The 11,115-nt window shown below is 41.8% G+C and overlaps 1 protein-coding gene across 9 annotated transcripts in view; it reads right to left on the bottom strand.

The window, feature by feature from the left end:
• Nucleotides 1-903: 903 nt before the first annotated feature.
• The window catches only part of zeb2b (zinc finger E-box binding homeobox 2b), an 81,296-nt gene continuing 71,084 nt past the window's right edge, over nt 904-11,115 (bottom strand). For 7 of the 9 annotated variants that reach the window (XM_017038560.2, XM_017038562.2, XM_017038561.2 and 4 more), the window contains 5 exons: nt 8,638-8,746; nt 6,506-8,517; nt 5,182-5,362; nt 3,181-3,380; nt 904-2,894 (listed from right to left, as the gene is read on the bottom strand). In XM_017038560.2, coding sequence (XP_016894049.1) covers nt 2,520-2,894; nt 3,181-3,380; nt 5,182-5,362; nt 6,506-8,517; nt 8,638-8,746 — 2,877 coding nt within the window. In that variant the 3' untranslated portion in view covers nt 904-2,519. Of the gene's footprint in view, nt 3,095-3,180; nt 3,381-5,181; nt 5,363-6,505; nt 8,518-8,637; nt 8,747-11,115 lie in introns of all 9 variants that reach the window. The other 2 variants (XM_025062494.1, XM_025062495.1) reach the window with 2 other exon arrangements.

Below are 11,115 nucleotides of genomic sequence, written 5' to 3'. Positions count from 1 at the left end.
TTAACTAGATACATTGATATGCCCCCTAGCTAGGCCAGATAACTGTTTATATTGTAAAGTACTACATTAATATTTAGGATTAACAAGAAAAATTGAAACTGCCACTGCCTGTAGGAAATATAGCTTTCAGTGAAAAAAACTTGTTTAAAGAGCTTGGAAACTAAACATAAAAAAAGTGTGCGCATGACAATAGTGATTAAGTTCAGAAACCCCTCCAATAAATCATGATTAAAATTGTTCTCATTGCTCAGCACTAAATATAATAATATAATAAAAGATGGTACAATACAATACTAAATATCAGATTAAATTAACTATTTTACATATTTACTGGATGCATTAATTACAAAACATTACATACGAGAGAGAACTACACCTTTGTAGTGGTTATACACACAAGGGTTTTTTTTTGTTTTCATTTTTTTATTAATATATATATATAGTTTTATATATATGAATATTAATTAAATTAAAAAGATATAAATCTGAAAACAATAAAGGCCCTCAAATGTATAATATATATATATCCACTAAAAAGGTGCAGTTCTGTCTTGTATGTAATGATGCATATATATATATATATTAGAATAAACACTGGTGGTAAATTGTGGGATACATATGTAAGGTTTTACTTTTACTCATCTAAATGAGAGCTAATAAGAAGCAGGGCTGGGGTCAGTTCGCTTTGATCAGTTTGAAAATGCGAATTGAAACTGTATGTGATTAACATAATAATGAGGAGCAGAGCTTCGCCCTCAGTGGTTTCTGTGGAACATAGATATGAGACAGAGAAAGATCCGCAGTCGCTCTCGTTTCAGAGGGAACGTGAGGAAACTGGAGGCCGACGCTCCCAAGCAAACCTGAGACTTTGTGAATAAACATGAAGCTTCCAGAAAGGTTTGGTACTCTGTAATTTGGCTACTTTTATTCGAGCAGGGTCATTTTCAAGAGAAATTACAAATTAAGAATTCAATAATACTTTTACAAAGACATTTCAGGAAAGATTTTTCTTCAGTCATGATATCATACATAGTATTTAACAGTCCCTCTTCATTTTTTTAGCTTAAAAAAAGAAACAAAGATGAAGAAAGTGGAATTTTTTCAGTCGAAAATACAGTGTTTTCACAATTGTATAAAAGTTCCCAAATTTGGAATTTTCCAGTAACTGGAAAATAGAGGAAATAAAATAAAATAAGATTAAACTTCGCATTTCACAATGTTTCAAAACACAATAAATGCTCTCTTTACGTAAAATTTCCCCCATATGATCGACACCATGTTCCTTTTTTACTAAAATATATCTATATATTGAAGACCTATAGTACTGTACACAACAGTATGAAATAAATAAAATTAGGAATTATAAAATGGGCCACATAAATAATGTTTTTTTTTCAACCTACAAATAAAATGAATGCAATTCTGTTGTTTAAAAAAAGTGGTTTGGTGTAATACTGACAAAGTTTCAAAGAGAATAAAACTGAGAAAACATTGCACAACATAATGTAAACTAAGGAACTGATGCCTATTAAGTCTTAATACTGACACAGGTGCTCCAAAGAACAACAATGAACCATTTCATAATACTGAAGCTGGTGAAAAAAAAAAAAAAACAGAAAAAAAACCTTCCTTTTACACAAAACAGGGGTGGCACTTGCAGAAAACACACAGGTTAAAAGGTTTGCATATAAGGCTTCTTTTTTTTTCTTCAAAAACACCTTACAAAGGCTTATTCCTTCATTTTCCCCCAATACTATCTGTCCATAAACTGTATTTCCCTTAAAATGAAGGTGTCATTAAAACTTCAACCCCCTTTTTAAAAAAGCCCCGCCTCTAAATTCCTTCATACAGTCTTTTTGTTTATATTTCTTCATTTCGTGAAGTTGATTCATGAGGCCTAAAACAGTGTGGCTGGAGACGTCCGCGGTCCGGGCAACAGGGCAAAACTGAAGACGACACTGTGAGGAAGGAGGGTGATAACAAAGGTCATATCCAATGACTGCAGGGCAGACCGTACTGCTCTTTTCCAACACTGTATAAATATATACACAGGGAATACTTTTTATTATTTTTGTTCGTGATTATAGAAGTGGAGTGCAATTTGTACAAGTCACTAGTTGTGCTATAAATACTATGGAACACAGGGGGGTTTATTTTGAGGAGGTTAGCACCACACATATTTTTAGGCCTTAGTACTGTACATTTTTTTTTTTTTGAAATGTATTCATTTATTCATTGTTCGGTTTTGCATAATGCAGCTTATTTCACAAACCCATGCCTCCCTTTCCCTAAACACCTCCTCTCTCCAGATTGATTTTTTTGAGTCCATGTCTTGTTTGGCAGACATTTCTTTCCCCCCATGAGGAGTCTGTTGAAGAAAGCTTCCCGGAAGCTTCAGGCACGTGCACGAACAGCTTAAAACAGTGTTTTAAACCGAAGTAGATAAGAATACTGAACCCAAAGAGAGAAACTTAAAACTTTTTTTTAAGATGGGAAGCTTTTTTTTTTTTTTTAAGTGATTACATGCCATCCTCTACCGCGTCCTCGTGATCCGATTTGGTTTCCGTTTTGCCGTCCAGCGAGCTATCGTCCATCGAGTGCTCTCCATTCTCTTCCTCATCCCTCAACGTGTCTGGGTCCGTGTTTATGCTCTTGATTTCCTCCTCCTCTTCCTCAAACTCATCCTCTCTCCGTCCAGCAATCTTGCCATACGTTCCTTCTACTTCCTTCCGTCCGTCTCTCATCCCTCCGTTCACCGCGTCGTGCCTCAGGATGGCCTCGCGCTCTGCCATCTCTGGGTAACCCTGAGGTGTCATGCCCTGCAAGAACGCTCGGCTCATCAGCAGCTCCGTGGGCTCCATGTGACCCTTCTCGCGGGCCTCCCTCTCCGCTGCCTCCCGCTCCTCGGCCTCTCGCTTGCAGTAGGAGTAGCGGTGGTTCATGTGCTGCGAGTAGGAGCCCGAGTGAGAGAACCTCTTTCCACATTTGTCGCACTGGTAGGGTTTCTCACCAGAGTGCAGTCTGGAGTGCTCGATGAGATGGTGTTTGTGTTTGAACGCCTTCTTGCAGATCTGACATTGGTGCGGTCTCTTGCCTGCGTAAACACAAAAGACACGACCGGGACGTGAGTTTTCTGTCCTGCTCACCCTGCTGCTTCGCGCGTGCCTCCCTCTCCGCGGCCTCCCGCTCCTCGGCCTCTCGCTTGCAGTAGGAGTAGCGGTGGTTCATGTGCTGCGAGTAGGAGCCCGAGTGAGAGAACCTCTTTCCACATTTGTCGCACTGGTAGGGTTTCTCACCAGAGTGCAGTCTGGAGTGCTCGATGAGATGGTGTTTGTGTTTGAACGCCTTCTTGCAGATCTGACATTGGTGCGGTCTCTTGCCTGCGTAAACACAAAAGACACGACCGGGACGTGAGTTTTCTGTCCTGCTCACCCTGCTGCTTCAACAAATCACAAAAAAGTCAGGAGACGAGCAAAAATGTCGAGGAAAAACTTGGATGAATCGGACGACATGGAGTAAAATGACATTAAATCCAACTTGACTGACTTACGACTCAGCGGCTATTTGTTTATTCAAATTGTGAACATGATGAGAAGGTGCACATGCATTCATGGGCCTACTTTATGGAAATTCCCTCCTGTGGTTGAAGCATGGAGAAACTTAACCACAACTACTTATTTTAGGCCTGCATGCCACACGGATGGATGCAGCACGAATAAAGTAGTGCAAAGCAAACAGAAAAGGCGCTGCAATGGAGTAAACAAATCTGAGATGGGCTGCAGGGAAAGGGAGACGCTGTGAGGAGGTTACTCTGCTGATCTCCAATAAAAATTCAGCTTAATGGTGATTCCTGACTCTATTATGTTTTTGGATTGGGGTTCGTTCTGTCTACCAAATGGGACGGGACAGTTTTCATGCCAAGTCAGATTTAAAAAGAAAAAAAAACCTAAGTTGGCCATAAGGGAAGGCTGAGATATTTTTATGACACTGGGTCATAAAGTGCCTGGCTTAATAAATGTCCTCCATCTTGTAATGCAGCCACACTGCCTGTTTTCAAATGCTCTGTTTATTCCTATGCATTTATCACCATCAAAGTTCTAAGACTTTTTTAAGTGACTTGTTTCTTGTTTTAACAGAAATATACTAGGACTAATAAAACCATCTGAAACATCTAGTTTGGAATTTGTTTTTTTTTTTCTGGTCTTTATTCCCTGCTGCTTCACACGTGTGTGTCTGTCGCACACAAATCACATGACTCTGTCGTGACACGTGCGTTGAACAGCCAGCAGGCTTTTCAAACTGCACTCCTGTCCAACATCTGGGCAGTCAAGACACTTCACTCCACCTCTGGGAGCCTCGTATTATTGTTAAAAAACAAACAAACACGCGGTGGAAAAAAAACAACATGAAAGCATCCTGAGTGAGATGCAGGGGGCGCTGTGAAGATAACGCTGCTTTTATTCTCAACAAACGAGTTCAGCGCGCTGTTCCGACGGTGCTCCCTTCTTCCCCTTTCATGTGTGAGCAGATAACATGAAGGCTGCATAGAAAAAAAATGAACACACAGCTTCAGATAGTGGATAAAATAAATGATGCAACCTAGTGAAAGAGGATCTGTGTATAATAACTATAATGAAAGACTTGTTATCAGTGCTCTGAAGCTTCTGCGCTTTGCTCTGTTGATGTGATCTATCTCCAATAATGGAGCTGATAAAGGCATTAGCAGCCGTTTGCCTTGCTTTTATATGTCTAGGTGAATTGATGTGTGTCTTCTGAGATAGGAGAGTGGCGAAGACAGCAGGATATGATTGGAAAATAAAGAGTATAATCACTTAAAGGCAGGAGTCTTCCACTGATGGCCATGTAATACTTAATAAACTCACTTCTACTACTTTAGGGGAGAACATACAAAAGTATTTGAAGCATCACATGTTAAAAATGTCCTATTCCTGGATTGATTTTTTTTTTTTTTGTTTGGCATCTCATCCCTGTCAATGAAGAAGCAAGTTAGGCGCTGGTTTACATATACAACTTAGGGGGTAAACAAAGGAGAAAAGGAGGAAAAAAGGGGAAGGGGGTAACATAAAATAAAGCTTCATACTGATAGGATTTGGCAACACAAACATTTAAAACATAAATAAAAGCATGGGGTTTCAAATAAGGGTCTAGAACAGTATATACCTGTGTGTTCATATTTGTGTCTTAGAAGGGAACTGCTCTTCTGGAATGTTTTGTCGCACAAGTCACACGCGTACATACCACTTTCAGTCTTCTTAATCTTCTTCCGCGACAGACAGGAGTCGGGGTCTGTCATGTCGTCCAGCCCTGACAAGTAATCTGGCGTACCGTCGAGCAGATCCCCCTTCAAAGAACAGACAAAAAAAACAAAACAAAAGAAAAGGTGGAAAGAGAAAGAAGACAAAATGAGATTTACATTGATTTTCAAAAGGAAAAAAAAAATCGCAGAATTTATGAACGTATCCAGGGACCACTATTTATGAACATCACGCTCTATAAAGATGGGGTTAAATGTGTAAATATAGATTACAGACAATCTTTGAGTCTTAATGTTGTTGGAGGATACTGTTGTTAGAGACATTGTTGAAAGTACAAATCATAACGACTCAAATCGTTTCAGGGATATATGTTGACACCTCTGTGCAGTGTTTTTTTTTTTTTTTAAGGGACCACTATCACTCTGCAATCAATCTGAACAAAATGCCCATAGCTGTATTTTTAAAATCTAATTTAATAACTTAGAATAGGAAACATTATTAATACTTCTTTTTTTTTCATCAAAATTGTTCCCTCTGTGCTAACAGCCTTCAGCATTCACTGGTAATGAACGCTGCAACGGTGCATTAATAATCCACACCGTAGAAGCTCATTTTGGCTGTGCCCCTTTTTAAAATGCAGGAAAAAAAAAGTTGCAAAGGGAAATTTTACAGAAGTGCACAGCTCCGGGGGCTAACCTTTGTCATTTTTACAAAAGTCCTTTCACCCATAGTTAATAAAAACATATCTGGGGTTAAAACCAGGACTGAAAGATGAGTAGAACTCGAATCAGACCAGAGGAGTGGGTAAAATTTACAGTAAAGTGTGGTAACAATTAGTGCTTCACTGATTTGAAAGCCAAAATTGTTCCTGTGATTTATATGAACCTGATGCTGCTTGATATTCTCAGCCAGTGTTTTTAATAAACATTCTCCAGATTATAAAGAAAGGTCCTGTTGGTAGAGTTTAGGTGCTGAAAAAAGAAAAATTAATCTATTATTAAAGCATAAACATAGGACCAAAAAAAAAAAACTTAAATCTGGATTTGCTTAATAAGTAACAGACACCATATTTTTCCAATCTGCACACATTTCCCCTCTGCCAGGTCACTCTTTACCTGATGTGACCTGAGGTATGTGTCTCTCCTGACTCTGAATCTAATCCAATTATTTCAAAAATGAGTTCAGATCATTTTTGGAAATTTGAGTGAGCCTTGGGGTGGCTTATTTACCTGGAAACCTGGTTTCCTCTGGTACTTCCTCCTCTGCTGCATCTCGGCAAAGGTTGCCGCCCCTGCCGCATAAGTGTAGGCCATGTGCGGCAGGAAGCCCATCTGATCCATGCCTGGATAGGGCCTTAAACCCGGTATGCTAGCCTGCATCGGGGGCATGAATGTAGCAGGTGGAAAAGCGCTCTGAGGAGGAAGTGACGTGTAGAGGGGTTTGGCAGCAAATGGGTTAATACTGAAGATGGGGCTAGTGCTCTTTTCTAGGTTTCCATTGTTGGTAGAGCCTGAGAAGTCCTTCCTGAGATAGGCCAAGTTCAAAGGCTCTTCGAAGTGCTCACGGGGCGAGGGAACGCTGTTATGCTCAATGCTAATACTGTTGACTTTAGGTCTGCTTTTGACAGTCAGTGCATGCTTGGGTTCCTTCATGAGTCTCGGCAGTGAGAGGTCCAGTGGCTCTGCCTGCAGGTCTTCTGAAGTCAAACTGTTTGGAGTGTAAGAGCTGCTGTGAGAATTTTTGGAGGATGTGGAGGAGAGATTCAGTGGTGAGGGGGTGTTGCTGCGGGAGTGGTCCATCTTTTCACCTGCAGGTTTGGCGCCGCTGCTGCTGAACTGGTGGTTTTTCAAGAGTCTGAGGGGGTTGTCACAGTTGTTAACATTGTTATGGAGCTCTGCTATGGAGGGCGAGGTGATGTGATCAGTAGGTTTGATTAGTGAAACAGGCGACCTAGCTGCCATTGAGTCTTTTGGTGGAGTGTGGTGGTTATTTGTTCCGACAACCATATCATTGTTGTTCCTGTGCTCTAGTGGTGGTGTTCTGATAGTGCCGTACTGGTACATCTTTCTCTGCTCGAACCACTCCTTGACAAATTCCTGAGGAAGGCCGACGGCTATGGAAATCTTGAGCAGCTCCTCTGAATTGGGCTCCATGTTCATGGCAAAATATGCCTTCAGCACAGACATGTGGTCCCTGTAAGGGTTAAGAGGTGCAGTGAGTCCCTTCTCAGACAACATCGGGGAAGGTAAGTGACTGTTCTTCTCCATGAAGATCCCTGGCTTGTTGGGCAGCAAATTCTCACTGGGCTGAAGCACAGCTTTGATCTCCTCATTCATTTTGCACAGATAGCGTTCATGCTGGTGCAAAGGTATTGGCCCAGGAAAGGTTTCTTTACAATATTGGCAAGCATAAGGCGTAAACATGTTTTCCTGCACTTTCTCCTCCACACCTCCTTCAAGCATGTGGTTGGGTTTCTCGCGTTTGATATTGCTTATCTGTCTCTTGGAGTCTGTCGTTAAGCTCTGGAGGCAGGCTTTGGCTTCGTTGACTTTTTCCAATGTGTAGTCAATGATGCTTTTGGTGGCTCCATTGTGATTGACCAGTGGAAGCCCGACCTGAGCCCCCGCTGATGCCAGTGCCTGTTTTTGCTCTTCAACCTGGGACCCAAGCTCCTTCATGTAGGCCTTCAGCTTTGAGAGCTCCTCGGGTTTGCAGTCCATTTTCTGCCTGCACACAGTGTTGTCCACAATCTGAAGAACCTTCTGCACCTCGCTCAAGTTGTTCCCTAATGGACCTGGGTAGCCAAGAAGCTGTGACTCAAGACCGGCAATCCCCAGGTGCTGCAGAGGGCTGGGGGCTGTTGAGTTGTGGTGGATCCCCAGTGGACTGGTACCTCCCATGCTGCCGTTCATAAACGGTCCCGGGGGGCCAAATCCTTGGGATGCCATCATCAGCTTGTAGTCATTGAAATCAAGTGGCTCGGTCTTGATGCTAAGGTGGCTGTTATGGTCGGGTAACCCGAGGGGTTTGCCGTTCTCTAGCTTCTGCCTCAACTGGGTAATGGCAGTGTTGGTGGGTGAGGAAGAGGCAGAGGTGGGTGACGAGCCTGTCTTCATGTTGTTACGCATCCTTCCATTAACAGCAATCAGGCCGATGCACTTTTTACTACTGATGTGGGAGCTGTAGGAGCCCGAGTGGGAGAACCGCTTCTTGCAGTTGGGGCACTCGTAGGGTTTCTCACCTGAAGCAAAAGGCATTCACAGAGTTCAGAGTGCGTCAGCAGGGAATTCACAGAAGAAACTGTTACAAAATTTAGGATTTTAATCATTGTTGAGTATTTCTTAAAGTCCTGTCCACTCACCACTGTGAATTCGAAGGTGTTCCTTCAGATGGTGCTTGTATTTAAAGGCCTTTCCACACTCGGTGCATTTGAACTTGCGGTTGCTGGCTGCCTGGTTGAGCAGTTGGTGCTGCGTGAGAGAGAGGAGGCCATGTTTAAATGTTGTGACGTAAGCAAGCTATCACAATCATGACAACAACCTAAAGCAGCAAGTCTCCCAACACAGTATCACAGTTCCCACTCTCTGCTGAGTGACTGGAGACAGTGGCAGTGATAACAGAAAGAATTACACACTTTTTAATTTCCTGGCTTCTAAGCCAGAGAATGCATCCTTTTAGAATTTAGCAGCCCAGAAAATATAATTAAAGAAAAGATTTTTTTTTTTACCAGTGCTTCTTTCTCATTACAATTGATTTGATTTGCTTTTCAATTAATTCCTAATCAGTCTGATAAGGTATTAAGGATAATCTCCAAGCTTTTGGCGCAGCATACCTGTATTCATACTATTTGGTTTTTAATTCAATCCTTGTTAATGTCTCTACAGCCATCTTGGAAAATGTCGAGACAGAACTTCAATTCAAGACCTCAGTTGTAATTCATCACAGTCTTCACCAGGCCATTTCTCTTAGAAAACGAAAATAATACATTGCATACTATGTGTAATACTCAGCAATAACAACAACACTGGGTTTGTAAACCAGGCCCATCACTCAATGAACCATAAATTCCAAGTGGGAGGTGAGGATGTTACATGATTATTAAAAAAAAAGGAGAGAGAAAGTCAGAAAAAAAACAACACGTTTTCTGTGAGCTCACTAGGGGGACACACAGCGACTCCCTCCTCCCAGTTCAGACTTGACAAATGCTGGGGTGTGTGTGCGACTCTGACTCTACCCACATTCCTGGGGAGACAGATGGTGGCACGCAGGACACTGGGAGGACTGGGAGGAATTGTTCAAACAGCCCCAACCTTCAAAGATCAAGCAGGGAGAGTCGGGGGGCCCCGCCAAGCGCTGGAGAGGGACCCTACTGCTCGTATGTTGCTGAGTTGCATAAACAAACAGCAACAGCTGCTCAGTGCTCCCCCCCAACAACACCACCTCCACCACCATCCCCTTAACTTCCCCCCTGAGGACCCCTGCCCGGTAAAGTTTAGTCTCGCCACCACTGCTAATAAGGCACAATCGCTTCTTGGGCTTAATTGTGAATGGCACCAGCAAAATGCTCCAGCAACTCCTTCATGGCTCTTTGACGGTGTGAACATCACCACTGCTGATAGTGGGCGGGGAGCAGACTGGATGTTTGCATATGTATAACCTCTAATTAGTAATATTTCAGCTAAGTGTTTAAGAGGAGGAGGAGTATTAAGGCTTGTAAACACACAAGACGGAGAAAAAACATGGCACATGATTACCTATCAGCACGTTAGTCTAGATGTAAATATGAGTGGTGAGTAACTTGTTAATTACCAAGTCTCCTGTTCATGCATAAATGCACCTCTATTTTTTTTAATAACCTAAATACAAGCACAAAATAATATTCAGGCCGCTCACAAAGAAAATCCAAGAGCAGACCTCATCTGAGGGATTAGTGTTTAACCAGTCAAACTCATTTACAAATCAAGATAACTAGCTCTGTGGAGGAACCTGTGGTTCTTATATGGGGAGACCTTCTCCACTGACTTCACTCGGGAAGCAGGGGAGAAGGAGCAGCAGCAGCAGCAGCAGCAGCAGCAGCATTGTAATATGAGGATTTGGACGGCGGCTCACTCGGGCCAGCCCATCTGCTCACGTTTACACCCAGCTGGTAGATCAGGTGAAAGTGCTGGCTGCTGACATCTGATCAAATCAAGCACAGTTTGAGTCTGTCATCCTCGCTTCAGAGAGCGCGACACCCACAACCTGCAACTAAACACTGAAATGAATCAGGGTTACATGATCTCATCTGTGATTTGCTGAATGGCAGATTGTTATTCTTTCCTTAATTACCTCGGTGTTTTGTGCTATTTTTTTCCCCCAAGTTTAAATAATAAACTGCAAATCCACTGACTGTGCAGTCATTCTGAATCACAACCTTTGGTCAAAATCTAACGCAATATTAAACCAAGATTAAAAAATTTGCATTTTTTTCTTTTACTTTTTACTGCAATTATTTTCCTTTTCCTCTTTATTTAAAAAAAATCTACTTATTTACTAGCCTCACAAATAGAAAATAGACTTCATCTGTATAAAAAATGACTTTTCTCTTTTCACTTCACTGAAAAGTTATAATTATTTTGCCCTAATGTGTGAAAACTCTAAAAGCATGAAGTTTGTATTTTTTCCACAATCCATCTTCGACCACTTCTTTGACTTAAGGCGGACATGCGAGTTAAATGCCTGTGACTGCTGGATGTGTTTTCACCTCACAGAGACTTTAAGGTGATTCATGTTAACTGCTCTCAGGATCAAATTATGTTTCATGACGTATAGGATATTAATGGCTCGAGAACTTTCACGT

The sequence above is a fragment of the Cynoglossus semilaevis genome, chromosome 14 (assembly GCF_000523025.1).
Source record: "Cynoglossus semilaevis isolate Cse_v1.0 chromosome 14, Cse_v1.0, whole genome shotgun sequence".
NCBI lineage: Eukaryota > Metazoa > Chordata > Actinopteri > Pleuronectiformes > Cynoglossidae > Cynoglossus > Cynoglossus semilaevis.
The sequence above is the reverse complement of the archived record's forward strand: the minus strand, read 5'-3'. Positions and strand labels throughout refer to the sequence as shown.